The sequence below is a fragment of the Carassius gibelio genome, chromosome B21 (genome assembly GCF_023724105.1).
Source record: "Carassius gibelio isolate Cgi1373 ecotype wild population from Czech Republic chromosome B21, carGib1.2-hapl.c, whole genome shotgun sequence".
NCBI lineage: Eukaryota > Metazoa > Chordata > Actinopteri > Cypriniformes > Cyprinidae > Carassius > Carassius gibelio.
In genome coordinates this window covers 12,426,764-12,442,616 of record NC_068416.1, presented here as the reverse complement: position 1 = coordinate 12,442,616, position 15,853 = coordinate 12,426,764, and the positions used below count along the sequence as shown (strand labels likewise).

Here is a 15,853-nt window from a genome sequence, read left to right as displayed (position 1 = left end):
TGGAATTTGTTTATGTGATAATTCATAAAATGAGGTTTGGGCCATACAAATTGCAGGAGTTTTACATATAAAATACGCCAAGTGTGAATTTTTTTATAGAAAGATTATGAATAAGGGAGAAATACTGGAAAATATTTAAATGAGATGATAGCGGGATAGAATGATAAAATATGGGAGAATCCTGGGAAAAACGGCATGTTGAAAGGCATGGCTAACGGTCTAATCAGATTCAGTGATCTATGCTAAGCTAAGCTAAAAGTTATACCACCAGACCCATAGATTGGCTGAATGGATTCAAGAACGGTAAAACTCAATGGTTTAACTCTGGGGGAGTTGAAAATTAGCTCATTTAAAAAAAAAATTAAGAAAAAGAGGTGTGTTCCTTTAAGTTAATTTCAAAAAATAAACAAAAATAAATCTCAAAAGTCAAAGTTGGTCACCAATGTTTTATTATGATTATTATTATTTGCTTAAATGCATTTCCAAAGTTACAATTTGCCAATTTTTTTACATTATTTTTTTTTACGTCTTAAAAGTCAATTTTTTTTTTACATATATCTCAAAAATCACATTAGGCCACAAACTTTTAAGTAGACAAAAAAAAAAAAAAAGTACATTCGTGAACGATTAAATGGACAAATCACCGAACTAATTAATGAACTAAACAAAATGAACTGCGGGCAACTGTGGTAAATCTTTGAACCAAAATTATTTTGTTCATAAATAATATTAATTTCTGCTACATCTCCCCCTCACACACATACAAAATACTCATGAATGAATAATAATGAACCAATTCAAAAAGATCTCATCTTAAGCATAGTGTAATCCTAATTATGATGTTCTTAAATCACAGCCTGGCAGACAGTGGCTGTTTTATGAGTAACATCAGCAATGCAATCAAAGTTTACACGAACATGACACAACAGAGCTCTATGAGTGATCCATGAGTTCTCAACCCACGTCCACATGTTGTGGTCAGACTGAGACCTCATAGCTTTATCACGTACAACAGAGACCCTCACACTCGGAGCTGGGTGGACCGCAAGGCTACATATTCAATCCAGACATCCCAGTGTGACTGCCAAACGTAGGAAATGACCTACGATGTGTCAGCGTGTAAAAGTACAGCGTCACAGAGGGATAGGAAAAGGGTTTTGGCAGGAGGTGAGCTTATGTGTGTGTGAGAGAGAGTGAGTACTGTTGGGTGGAGGGCGGCAGGGGCTGGACTTCCAGGAAAGTGTGTTTAACATGGCAGCATAAGATGTGAGGAGACTGCCAATGGAGCAGCATATGAACTAGAGAAACGCAGGGATAACACTGGGAAGGATGAAGGAAATGTTGGACGTTAGTTTCAGAGTGTTGGTTTGATATGATATTGTTTGTGTAAATGATCAACTGACAGTTTTGATAATCACATATTTACATTGAAGATAAACATTTCAGTTTTATTTCTATTTCAGTATACCTACGTATGATGATACGTCTGACGCGGATTTCTACAACAGACAGTGGCCTACCAAAAGGGTTCTCTTTTTGGTAGGCCACTGTCTCCTAGTGACAGACAAATGTATTACAAGAAGGGAAGATGTCTAAAACATGACCAGAACACACACACACACACACAACTATCTAAACAGGCACATTGCACAGACCTCTACAGCTAGTTATAAATACTATAACCTAACACGAACAGAAAACTTTTTAGCATTTAAAAAAAAAAAAAAAAAAAATGAAGAATGTTCCAAAGGGAGGATTTCGGAAATTTTACCAGGTTTACACAACCTTCCAAAAGTTTAGGGCCAGTCAGTCTATACTGCTCACAAAGGCTGTATTTTACAGTAAACTGTGAAATATTACAATTTGAAACGTTTATTATTTTTTATTTTAACATTGTCATTTATTCCTCTGATGGCAAATCTGAAATTTCACTGTCTTCAGTGAAACTTTTTAACATATTCAAGTGTCAAAAAATCCTACAAGTGTCGCAAAAAACTTATTAACAGTTATCACTGGTGTTCAATTATTTATACAGTTCCCATTTATAATCAATGTTGAAAACAGTTTTGCGGCTTAATATGTTTGTGTAAACGTTCAAAAGATCACCATTCACCATTCATCATCTTTTGTAACTTAGTTTTTTGTTCAATATTTTAAACCAAAAAAAAAAAAAAAAAAACTATTTAATTGTTTATGTGGCTGTCATTGTTGATCAATACTGCTGGGGAAAATAAAAAAACTTGTATTGTCAGCATACATATGAACAATAATGCATGAATTTAGTTTATGTATATAATTTGAATATGGAAAGCAGTGTATAAACACAATGTTCAATATTAAATGCATTAATTCTAAACAAAAAAATAATAATAATACTGTACAAAGTTAAACGTTTACCGCATTTTTCGGACTATAAGTCGCACTGGACTGTAAGTCGCATTCATTTAGAACCAAGAGAACACATTACAGTCTACAGCCACGAGAGGGCGCTCTGTGCTGCTCAGTGCTCCTGTAGCATGGAGATGGTAATGTTTCTCTAGGTTCATTTCTATCGGTTCATGTCAAATTAATTTTGATAAAGTCACACCTGACTATAAGTCGCAGGACCAGCCAAACTATGAAAAAAGTGCGACTTATTGCCCGGAAAATAATAATAGCTTCCATGTACCCACATAAGATTTGTTTGAACTTTCTTTATTATTGCTACAACCAAAAACTATTTGAGAGGAAATATGGCGTTTACGTATTTTTATTTATTCGTTCATGTATTAACAGATCCAATGAGATCAAAGCAAATACATTAAACCTTTCGTGAAATTGAAACAATTTTAAACTTGTAACAAAAATATAATCAATTCTCTGTCCAGAGCTTTTATATTAAATACAATGTCAGCCAAAGTTTTTTTTTAGCCTTCAGTCAGTTTTAGTGCCCTTATGTCACACGGTCCTCGACACAACCGTATCAAAACAATGCTAAACGTCATAATACACAACAGCAAAGACTTAAAGAATTAAGTTATCACTGAACCCATTGTGTATTGAAGATGTTACACAGGAAATCACAACATCATTTCTCAATATATGACAATTGATCTAGGCAGTTTTCAAACTTTCTATGTGATGCAACGAAAAACCCAACACATAAAAACACTGCTTTTGTTCATAGTCAAGCCATGAATAAATGATAATTACACCACGATAGATCCAAAAACATCAAGGCACGCACACTCTCACACATACTAACTTAAAGAAACACTTAAGGAAAAATTAAAAGGCAAAGCAAAGAAGAGGCTAACAAATGACAACAGCACAAGCAAAGATGCTGCTACGCACTTACACAACAAATTCTGAGGATGAACATTTAATTCCACACTAGCAAAAGGATGAGTCTGTGATAGGGAAAAGCAATTACCAATGCAGTGACCCAACAGCACAAGATAATAAGAGAAAGGGTAGACCAGCTACGGTTCACTATGTGTACAGCTGAGGGGGATGTAGGGAGTTCTCTCAGAATCCAGAGGGTGTCAAGACGTTCATGTCCCGGTGTTTGAGTTTGTGAGGTTGGCTCATCGGCCTCTTCCCCTCCATGGTTGGGATTTCCATCTTGGGGGGAGCTTTGAAGTTTGTGGGGTCCTCGGCCAAGCGGGTGGCCTGGGCTTTCATCACTTCCATAGGGGTGGGTTTCTGAGCTCCCTTGTAGGACTGCAGGGCAAAGCCCCCTGTAAACATACAGGAATGACATTAAGTATGTTGACAATGATGGGGGCGGGGGCAATGAACCTCTAACATCTGCAATACAGGTGACAAAATCTCTCAGTCTGCAGAGTTTTAAAGCATTTTATACAGCAGCTAGATCTTGTCCTCCAATGTGATTGGTCTAGTAGTATAAACATGTAGAACAGAATTGGTCTCTGCAGGGGCTAGTTGCAAGGGATGCACCGACGTATCTGCTGCCGATATTTACTGGCCGATTTTTTTATTAGTTTTAAGCCATCTGCATATCGAAATAAAATGAAAAGGGAAGATACAGATGATTTATTAATTAACTGCATCGAGAATGAGTTGCATGTCTATAAGTTTTTCTCTGGGCAAAGTAATTAAATACATGCCAAAACAAAATCAAATTAAATCTGTGCAAAGTATAGTTCATAAGACGGCATAGTTGGGCCATATGCAAACATGACGCTGACGCATCCAGTGAAATGCCCACTCTCAGCTGTAAAATCCTCATAGTTAAGTCTCAATGGCTATGTGCTGCCGTTAGAGTTTATCCGAGGATATGTCACGAACCACCAAGCATTAGGCAGAAACATCTCGTTGTTAGGTACCAAATTTCGATACTTAAGGGGTTAATCTCATCAGTGTTAGTGAGTGAAATAAGCGAGCAGCACTAGCTGGAGTCACGGTGCAGATCGATTGGTGTTTGACATCCGTGAGAACGATTCTAAAGCACACAGAGCAATCTGCGTTCAATAACTCTCGTGGTACTGTAATACATCGATTGGTCTGCACAGTCGGTCAGCATCAAATCAAACACACATACTGGAAGAACAAAGACCATCTATTTTGTGCAATAGCGTGTTTATTGTTTTCACGTTTCCTCAGTCAAACTTCTCTTTCTGCATTTATTCAGCTACAGCGATCACTGGATACCTCTGTCCATATTAGTGATTTCCTAGAGCATTACTTCTACAGTGCATGTGTGGAGTTAGCCCTCCAGCTTCCAATATGAATTAAATATTCATGTGTACTGCTCACAATACCCTATTTTGGATGAAAAATAGGAAAGATAACACTTTTCTCTCAAAAAACAGGATTCCCTCAATTATCGTCATTGATATTGTTATCACAATAAATATCAGAAATTATCGTGATACATTTGAGCCCATATCGCCCATGCCTAGTTTAAAAGAAGTACAAAAGTAGTTTATTCTGATTATTTAATACACAGTAGTTAAAATGCTTATATAATAAAGAAAATGTCCTGCTTAATATTTTTGTGGAAGATACATTTTTCAGAATTCTCTGATAAATAGAAATTCATCAGAGGGGTAAGTCGTGGCCTAGTGGTTAGAGAGTTTGACTCCTAACCCTAGGGTTGTGGGTTCAAATCTCGGGCCGGAAATATCACGACTGAGGGTGCCCCAATTGCTCCTTGGGGCTGCAGCATAAATGGCTGCCCACTGCTCCGGGTGTGTGTGTGTGTGTGTGTGTGTGTGTGTGTGTTGTCACTGCTCTGTGTGTGTGAACTTTGGATGGGTTAAATGCAGAGCACGAATTCTGAGTATGGGTCACCATACATTCAGCCAAGTACTAAAAAAATCACCAAAAAATACAGCATTTAAAGCATCACATAATTACAGCATTTTATAAATGTCCTTACTGTCATTTTTATCAATATAATCCACCGTGGTTTACACACACATAAACTTGAACAGTGAATATACACAAACACACACATTATATAAAATTACAAATGTGAACAAAGTCCCCCAGTGTTAAATAAATCATTAACAGTTATCAACATAATTCAGCTTCCAAGTATATCTAGCTTATAAAACCTTTTGGGTATTAAAAACATATTACATAAATGATTTGAGATGATGTGTGTGTATATAAGAAATTTTTACATTGGTTTCAAATGTGGCTCATTCAGTCGGTTTTATAAATAAGCTTAAAAATCATATATTTGATTTTATTTATTTATTTTTCTCCAGTATATTGCTTTTTTTAATCAGTCTTTGAGGAAAGTAAAAACTCAAGTGAGAAGCCTGGAAGGGAATGTGAATAAAATATTTATTCTCATTCTTGGTAAAAACCTGCCTGTTGACGTTTATCAATTTTGCCAAATCAAAAAACAATACATCATATGAACCAACGGAGATTGTTCATTCCAAGATGGCTGCTGGCAAGTTTGGTGTCCTTGTGATGTTTTTAGTTTACAAAATTATAAGAAATGTCTCAGACAATGGTCCCAGAATTGACATGGAAGAGTGCTTACAAAGTAACTTTGTACATTCTAACAAACTTTTAGTTATTAAACCGTTGCATTATGGAAAGAAAACTCTGTTGGACATATTCCTGTATCCCAGCCGGTACTCAGCCAGGCATAAATCAAAGGCTGGAGCTAAGCGGCAAATTAACGGCAGAGATTTAATCATCTGTATGTGCCTGCTATTGTCTGGGGATATAATTAAAAAGACCCCCTGGTTTTAAGGTTTTAGTTGGTGATAATGAGATTAATGTAAAGGACTCGGTTAGTTACCTTGGCTGTGTGCTGGAATGCCACTTGTCTGGAGTGGGCCAAGCGCAAAAGGTTCTTACGAAGGTAAATCAAAGAGTACCGTATTTTTCGGACTATAAGTCACATCTCTCGCGGCTGTAGACGGTAATGTTTTCTCTTAGTTCATTTCTCTCGGTTCATGTCAAATTAATTTTGATAAATAAGTCGCAGGACCAGCCAAACTATGAAAAAAAGTGTGACTTATAGTCTGGAAAATACGGTATGTTTCTTGTCCAGAATCTCAAAATTTTTGGACAAAAAAAAGCTATGCTAATTCTGGCAAATGCTCTAATTCAGCCATATTTTGATTATGCATGTTGCTCTTGGTATAATGGTGTCTTAAAGCACCTGAAACATAGGCTTCAGATGGTTCAAAATAGGGCTTGCAGGCTTGTTTTGAACCTCCCCATGAGAACTCATCTTGATATTTCTCATTTTGAGACTATTGGGTGGTTAAAAGCAGAGGATCGTGTCTCTCAGATTCATCTGTGCATGGTACATAGGACTGTGCATGGAGCTGTCCCCAAATATCTGAATAATTATTTTAATAGAGTGAGAGATGTACACAGCTACTCTACCAGAGACAGCTCTACTGATTTTGTACCTCCAAAAGTTAAAAGTAATTTAGGTAAAGAGTCCTTCTTGTTTGTCGCAACAAGTTTGTGGAAAAGGTTGCCAGGGAATTTAAAGACGACCAGAAGTTTAAGAGGTTTTCAGCTGGCATTTAAAAAAATGGCTCAGATGCCAATGTTAGTATGACAATATTTTATAGTTTTTTCTTGATGGTTTTTATTTTGTGTTATATGAATGTGATGGTTGATGTTTGTTTTTTTGCCACTTGCTTTGTCTACCTTTACTCATGACCCCAATGGAAATAAGCCCTAGGACTTTATTGTGTTATCCTGACTTTGTATGTTCCTTTCACTGTATGACACAAAGATCGTATTTTAAATAACATGGTCGAATAAATCAAATCAAAATACAGGCTGTTTTTACTACAAATATTCTAAATTATAAGTAGCTTGACGATTAAACAACAATTTCAAAGTATCTTTCCCAAACCTTGAAGGCACATGGTCGCATCTAAAAGGTTGGGAGCAACGTGCTGGATTATTAAAATGATAAATATTCTAAATTAAACCCCAGAATCTACTGTTAATGTGTGTCTTGTGATCTGTACCTAGGTCAGTTGTGGACTTGCTGACTTGAGTTCGTGGTCCAAAAGTGCCCCAGTGTTCTACAGGTCCATCACTGGAAGCCAGATCTACACTGGAGCTGGAACTGGTGCTCATCTCAGAGCCTGTGAGAGAACCGGTGGAGCTGCTGAACCATCCCCTGCCAAACACACACACACAATTACCATCTCATTTTTCAGCCCACATTTGACTAATACAAAAGGATGTGAAGCTGCCGACTCATTCAGCACCTGCGTATCTGCTTGGGTGAGGACTGAGGGGTCACGGCAGGCGTCGACTGACCAGACAATGGCTGTTTTTCTTCTTTGGCATCTACACTTTGCATTTGAAGCTTCTACAACATCCAAAACACATGATTTATACATTAAACAAAATTTTGGAGATGTCAGATCACTTTGACATTTGAGCCTGTTGAACTGAGGATCTCTGCCTACATGCATTGACTCTGCCAGACGATGGTAGCGGGTCTCCTCTGCATTCAAGCCTTTGTGAGGAGTGTAGCCTGTATCAGTCAGTCCTGCCTGCTTCTCAAAACTGTGCATGCTCTCCTGGGTCTGCTCTGCAATGCAATGTAACAGGTCCCATTAAGGCCACTGTTTTACACCAATTAACACTTGAAATGTGATGCATAAGGCACTGTCATCTAGGGTTGGGCCGATAGATGATGCCATCGTCCATCGCTGATGGCTTACAGACATCATGATGTTAAGCTGACATTGTGATACCCCCCACCCATCATCACTCTCCCACAATCCGCCGCATCCCAGTTCCAAAAGGAAATGAAGTGTACTACGGAAACCCTAAAGCGAGTAAATAGCCTACGAGATGGGAGGATAAAAAAATATATTTCAATTAGGGCTGTCAAAAATAGCGCGTTAACGACGTTAATTAGTTGTTTGTTGTTAATTACGTCAAATTTTTTTACGCATTTCACGTATGCGCAGTGTGACAAATTATTCAGGTCAGGAAATTTTCGTCGATCTTTGAATTCTCAAGATAGTAAAAAACTGCGGCGAGCGCCGCGACGAAAACTCAGAAGAAGCTTAAGGTTTTACCCCAGCTACTCTCAAATACATTCATGCCAAGCTCGATAAACAGAGACTACTTTGGTAGTTGATACGCTGGAGCTTCTTCCTGTTATAGTGTCCTGTGTTTCACACTGCGCATGCGCAGAACGCCTACATGCAATGCAGCGAAAATTACAGCGGTTTGAAAAAGCATATGCATTTTTACTTGGTTTTACTGGCACTTGAAGCCTTCAAAACATGAAAATATCGATCCTAAAGTATTGTGGCAGAGCAAATGTACACCTCCCAAAAACAAGAGTGCCCAGAGTGCAGAGGGCGCATGTTTGTGTTTCTGAGTTCATTCTTTCGAGTTTCTCTATGCATAATTTCATAGATATGTGGCTATATTTAACCACTGGTTCACCTAGAACTCTTACACTATCTGTAGTTAAAGGGCATGGTTTGATATAGTGCTCAGGTAAATTTGATCTAAGTAAATGTTAAACTTTTGAAATTCAGAAAAAAAGAACCACATATTGATGAATCAATACATGAAAATTACGTATCGGTGTCCTGTTATTTATCTTTTGGTATGCATTTCAGGAAAAAAAATGGTTAGGATTCAGGTGTAATTGCAAATAGTGATTAATCCTGATTAATCCACTAAAAATTCTGATTAATTTGATTAAACATTTTTATCATTTAATGACAGCCCTAATTTCAATACTTTTAAGTTACCTTGTTTCTAATACTTGCAGTTATATCATTGGGTAAGTATAAGCGACTGTATATAAATTGCGGGCATCTGGAAGCCACTATTGAAACCACTTTTGATTGCACGCTGTCATTTTACTTTCACCTTGAGATTCGCGATCACAAGGACTCTATACTACAAACCGACAGTACTTACCACACTTTTGACAAGATTAGAGGTTTGTTATTGGTGCTCAGGATCTGCAAATCATTTGCCATCGTTCTATCAGACATTACTCCTTTGCTCTTTGTATGTGGTAAGTGAACCTTTTTGTACTTTAAATGCAGCAGGCTACTGCTAGCAAGCGGCTAAACTTTTAGTGGCTCCATAGAACGCATTATTTGTTTCACGCCTTGGGCACATGCCATAATCCCACCTCAACCCCCTATGTCATTGTCACTGTAGACATCGTCTGATGCCAATCTGGTAGACATCGCCCAACCCTAGAGTCATCATAACATTCTTACTGATGATGAGGGAGTTCATGACCGACGAGGCTTTGGCTTTCACCACAGGGACTGGAGGTTTAGTGGATTCAAAGGTAGCACTTTGTTTTACCCCTCCTTCTGACTCATCCTCCTAAACACAAACAGGACATACCAGAAGAATTGTTAAATTAGCCTACAACAGCAGTTCTTAAATTGTGGTATGGAGTGCCCCCAGGTGGTGAAAATTATAATAAACCTGGTCAGAGATGAGCAGTGCACACACACCTCAGCAAGTCGTGCAAACTTCCTCTCAGGTATAAGAGGTCGCCTCCACAGGTTTTTAATATTAATGTCAGATGGAGGTGAAGACATAGGGCACTCAAGATTATCATCATAGCCGTGAGCTCGACGGGTCATCCTAACAGGGATGGACATTACCCCGAGGAGTCCCTCTGAAGCACCTGGACCTGCTTCCAGGGCTGAGGTAAAAGAGCAAAGCACTGTGTCAACAACATATGAACCTCCAATCTTCGTCAAGCAGTCACAATTTAATGCATTTAAAAAGAGAAACCATTGACATTGATGTCATATCTGTCATATATTGTCTCTTAAAGCTATTTAAAGCGAAGGTGAAAGTATGTTCAAACCCTTGACAAGACTTTAAAAAGTAATTTTATGCACTGCACTGCACTGCATGTGTAAAATAAACAGGCCTCTCTCCTTTACCTGGAAGATCTCCAGGTCTGGACATTATGGCAACTGAGTGAATTGTTTCTGGTGGACCGAAAAGAGAAGACAAGCCTGGACAACCCGATCAGATGGGACTGGATCAAATCTACAGATGAAATTAAGAGAAAGGAATAAGTAACATATTAACAGAGCAATATTTGAGTTTAAGACCAATGAACTATCCATCAGCCTCAGATTAATCATTAAAGAGAAAGTTCTGCAATCCTCTGCTATGAACAGAGTGGCTGAAATTCAAAGAACCCTGATCTTTTTGGATAAATATTTCACACCTGGGATTGTGTGAGAATACACAATATTGATAATAAACTTAAAAGTAAAAAAGTAAAACTCAAACTAAAAAGTGTTGTAATATAACAAAGTAAAAATACTTCACTACAGTACTTAAGTATTTTTGGGGAGTATCTATACTTGAGTTTTTATATTTCAGGCAACTTTTACTCCAATACATTTCCCAAAGTACATTCGTTACTTACTACAAAATATTCAGAAGAACACAGACTGCAGGAAAGCAGGTTTGACGAATCAGTGGTCTGGCATTCGCAAGTTAGACTTATAAAAACACCTTTGCTCGTGTGCAAACAAGTGCGTGCCGCGCACAACCGCTGATGATTTAATTTCCCACTCAATTCGAGGCTGGGGTGTGCGATACAGCATCGTCTGCAATGATATGGGAAGTGTTGTTGTAATGATCTGCCACCAAATATCCCCAACCACACAGAGTGCACACACATGATTTATCAGTCTATTAAAACTCAAAATTCCAGGCATTCTAAATTGTAGATGGCAAAAATCCGTCTTTATGCTTTTTATATTTATATAATTTCATGTAGGCCTAATTAACTTAATCTATTTCATACAGAGTACCGTTTTTCTGCAGATGCATGAACACATTAAATAATAATTTTATTCAAGTTCAATAAATCAATAAATGACTTACATTTTAGACATAATATTGCTTGATTTTTCTCAATTTTGAAAATTGTTACAACCAGGGGCCCGTTCTTCGTACGTCGCTTATTACATCCAAGATCAAATTACACATCCAAGATGATATCATCGTGCTAATCATGATCCGGCTAATTGGGTTCTTCGAACACACCTGTTGTGTATGATTAGTATCGCTGGATTGAGTTATCTGAGATAATTGCGCATTCATGTGTTGTCTGTGGCAAGACGGCAATGTAAAGATTTTATATAATTTAAAATGACACCAGACGAAAAACAAATTTCTGGACTTTTATAAGGAAACAGCCAAGCAAAACAAAACTACATAAATGTTATAATCGGTACATGAAACAGATAAAAGATACATGTTTTTATTTTATTCGATTTTATTAGATTTTTCATGTTTACATGAAATAAGCCTGCTCCCGAGCAGGTGTAAGGTTACGGACCTGTTGCTATGACAGCAGCTCCGGGATGAGCTTTGAAGAACCAAACGATCCAAGATCACACCAAATCGTCAACAATCAAATCCAGCTAACTGAGTTAGCGACGTACGAAGAACAGGCCCCAGATCACAGCACTGTTTTGCATCTGAGCAATGGATGGTGTTTACTTATTGAATGAATCAGCTTTTTGAAGGAATCGGTTGCATAAATTATCCAGTGATTCACTCATTAACACGGTCAAATGCTTTGTTTCCGAATTAATTAGCTGTTTGAATGAACAGGTTGAATCTCAATGACTCACTCATTAACATTCACTTGCTGTCACCTACTGGCAGTTTTAATTTCACATTTAAATTTTTTTTCATGTTTTAAATTATTTCAAATATCAGTTTTTTAACGTTTAATGTTAAAAACAAAACATGATGCCTATTTATACATCTGTATCTGCAGTTTAAATGCATCCATATCCCCTCTGAGATACATAAACTCTGTAAATACATGCTATTTCAGATGAAGATTCCAGAAATGTTTTCTTATGATGGAATGAAAGACACTAAGTACTGGAAGAAGTGCTTCTTATTCTTACCTAAAAATATAAAATGTAAGAAAGAGTTCAATGTATGTATGCATATATATATATATATATATATATATATATATATATATATATATACACACACACACACACACACACACACACACACACACACACACACACACACACACACACACACACACACACACACATATATATATATATATATATATATATATATATATTGATATTCCATTTTGCATTTACTTGTACTTTTACTTTCAATACTTAAGTACATTTAAGATTTAAAAAAGACTTTTTGTATTTAAGTACAATAAATGTCACATAACTTTTACTCAAATAAAATTCCAAACGGTGACTTCAATTTCTACCAAAGTAATTTTCTGGGAAGATTGTTGTACTTTTACTTGAATATGACTTTCACGGTACTTTATACACCACTGCTTAAAATAGTATTCAATATCTAGCCTACTTCTAAACAATCAAATGCATGATGCTAAAATGTCTGTATAATTTTTATTTAATCCTAATTTTAGGATTAAAGAAAAGATGTACCATGTTGGTGTCCACATCAAATTAAATTGACAAAATAGATTCTTTATATTATTATTATTATAACTACAATCAATACAATTTATTAAAACCTTATTTATTATTAATATTGAACACTTTATCATAAAGAATACACATTTTTAATTTAATGTTTTAATTTATAGTTTACAGCACCTTATTTGACAAAAATAAAAATGCCTTTTTTGAATGCAAATTATTTTAAAAGAATCATTAAACTGTCAACGTTTTTGGAATTAGTTTCCTTAGACATATTTTTCTAAAATATTAAATCTGTCATAAAGAACAGAATCCGGGGGGTATGAACTAAACATGTCATGATAAATACTGATATTGAATGACACCGAAAAAACTAAATTTGCATAAATAAAAAAAAACATCATGTGGTGTCCAACATTTAACCATATGCTCACTCTTCCCATGTCTAATACAATGAAACTCTATTTAAGAGCACATTTACATCTTACAAATGCAGTTAGTAGTGACAAATGACTTCTAATGCGTACCTCGTCCTGCTAACATAACAAATGTAGATCATGTGGTGGTACTTCGAAGTAAACATGCATGTATATCTGAGACGATAAATTCTTTAAACAATCATTTTTTGTGCTAGTAAAATGGAAATCTCTCCAAGCTGGGAGAGGGTTTTGTCTACACACGTTTAGATTTCAAAAACACATCTATTCTTATCTACGACACGGGGCATTATTAAATCAAATGTGACCATCTCTTACCAGTGAAGGGCAGCCAAAGCACCACAGCTAGAGCACAGGGTGATCTTGATCACTCAGCATTGTGGGACACCAGGACGAGGACAGGCACAGCCAGGAAAAGACAGAAAGAGCTAGAGAACAAACAAAAGCCATGAAAACATAAGGACGTTTTGAGAGACTGCAGTATAAACCCGTTGACTGAAAAGATACGTTACCTAATGTTATAAGTTAAAGACTACAAATGTATCTGAATCTACAATTAGACTAATAACGTTAAACGCTTTTAAACATTAACGTTAAGTGATAACGCAAGACTGAGCAGTAGTGTGGTGAGAGTCAGTGCATGCTGTTTACACGAGTTGTCCTGCTGATGCAACGTTAATGCTTGCTCACTTTCCCAGTAAATTAACGTTACTGATCTCCGCTAACGATCATTTACGTTAACGTTACTTCAAAAGCTAACGCACTAATGTTAGCTTTAAGCACAACAGCTTGCTTTTGTTTTCAAACATTGTTTCGTTTAAGTTTTAGTATTAATAAATATTTTACTGAACACCACCATATATTTTGACAAATACAACAATAATTGTTAAATGGTATGTAAATGAGCGGACTCGATCCAGATTTGGCGAACTGAAACCGGTTTGAGGTGCGCTCGCGAGCTGCGGAGCGCGCTACTCAATTGTTTATAACGTTACCTGCTGAAGAGTTCCCGCGCCTCCTCTACAGCAGCTAAAAGGCCAGCAGAGGTAATAGGGGCATTTTTAACCGAATGGCTGTATTACACATCACAGATGTTTGACAAAATTTGGCCTTTGTATCTTCCATAACCTCCCTTTTGGGTCTCTGACAATAACCAACACAATACAGATGGGGCTGCAGTCCCCGCTCAATCTCGCGATACGTCGATTCGCGATCTCAATCTCGCGATACTTCGATCTCCGCCGCTGCTGCAGTACTTCAAGTAGCCACACGGGGCAGTAAAAGACATATAAACACACAGCAGCACTGTAGTTCACACACGTTTTTTTTGTTTTTGTTTTTGTTTTAATTGAACAAACATAACAGCATTTAGTTTCATCTACAAAAACAAAAAATAATATAATTATAAACAGTAGACAAAGAGCAAGTAAAGTAAAAAGCAAGTAAAATAGACAAGTAAAACAAAATAATAACAAAATAAAAAATAATACATTTAAAAATATTAATAATAATTGAGCCAGGGTTAACATATCCTTTAAATAAATTCAAGAGAGATAGACATGCCTCGAGTCCCTTTTGTTTTCAATATAAAAAAGCATAAATATTATACTTTGTGCATAATGTAACTGATTTTAAAGCTTTGGCATTGTTGGAAGAAAATATAGTACTCAAATAATATGTCAGGTCATTGCAAAAGACAATAAAAAGAGGTTTGACAGACAAAAACCTACAATTGTGTACAGAAAACTTGGCTAGAAAAATAAAAAGATTTACAAGAAAATACTTGTCTTTCAGATTTTTGTCAGAGTTATAAGAACCAACGTTGTTCACACAAGTATAATTATTATACTCTGTGACTGTAAAGTAGGGACATTTTGATGTTTTAAACTATTGTATAATTTTAAGGAAATTGTTTTGTGTATGCATTATGGGTTATGTGTGGGGTGGTATGAATGAACCATTTAAAGCTCATTTGATTGGAAATAATAACCACCCCATCCCTCTTGTGTTAATCAGCTGTGTCACACCCTCCAAACACCAACACACACTACACAACACCCTCCGTTTGGGGCGCTATAGGGGCCCCTATGCACCCAACTAAAAATGTGAACGGCCCTAACCCATCCAGGTCAGCAGTAATTGTATCTGACCAGATTTGCTGATCCGCAGGACAATGCAGCAACAGAGAGCACCCTTAATGGAGGGTGTTGTGTAGTGTGTTGGTGTGTGCTGGTGGGGGGCATGATACACCTGATTAACACAAGGGGGTGGGATAATTCTTCTCTCTAATCACATTAAATTGAATGGTATAGTACCCCACCCCTGTCTCCATTTACATTTGTTGTAGTTTTTAATCACTGTTAACACCTGCTATAAACTTTAGTTACGCTATATGAGATAAAATAATACACTTATATAAAATAACAACATACAGTACATTTTTTTAAATAATGGCATAACATTACAACAGATAAACAAATAAATATCCAAATAATGTAATAA

At 36.6% G+C, this 15,853-nt stretch overlaps 1 protein-coding gene across 7 annotated transcripts; it reads right to left on the bottom strand.

Moving 5' to 3' along the window:
* Positions 1-2,733: 2,733 nt before the first annotated feature.
* On the bottom strand, positions 2,734-14,545 carry LOC127985911 (putative monooxygenase p33MONOX). 7 transcript variants are annotated; one of them, XM_052588119.1, is made up of 10 exons: positions 14,347-14,518; positions 13,670-13,779; positions 10,892-11,075; positions 10,395-10,503; positions 9,954-10,147; positions 9,708-9,819; positions 7,914-8,038; positions 7,710-7,813; positions 7,464-7,618; positions 2,734-3,719 (listed from the first exon to the last, which is right to left on the bottom strand). In XM_052588119.1, the coding sequence occupies exons 4-10, from the start codon at positions 10,417-10,419 to the stop codon at positions 3,508-3,510; spliced, it is 927 nt and encodes a 308-aa protein (XP_052444079.1). In that variant the 5' UTR covers positions 10,420-10,503; positions 10,892-11,075; positions 13,670-13,779; positions 14,347-14,518; the 3' UTR covers positions 2,734-3,507. The 7 variants fall into 7 exon arrangements, with proteins under 7 accessions (XP_052444079.1, XP_052444080.1, XP_052444082.1 ...); XM_052588120.1 differs by having other exon boundaries at positions 10,395-10,492; XM_052588122.1 differs by lacking the exon at positions 14,347-14,518 and adding an exon at positions 13,864-14,265.
* Positions 14,546-15,853: the final 1,308 nt, after the last annotated feature.

Coding starts and splice junctions, on each gene's coding strand:
- LOC127985911 (XM_052588117.1), bottom strand. CDS start 10,419: ATGTCCAGACCTGGAGATCTTCCAG. Junction 7,814..7,913: donor GTCTGGCAGAGTCAATGCAT/GTAGGCAGAGAT, acceptor TGGATGTTGTAG/AAGCTTCAAATGCAAAGTGT. Junction 3,720..7,463: donor CAAGTCCACAACTGACCTAG/GTACAGATCACA, acceptor GTATGTTTACAG/GGGGCTTTGCCCTGCAGTCC.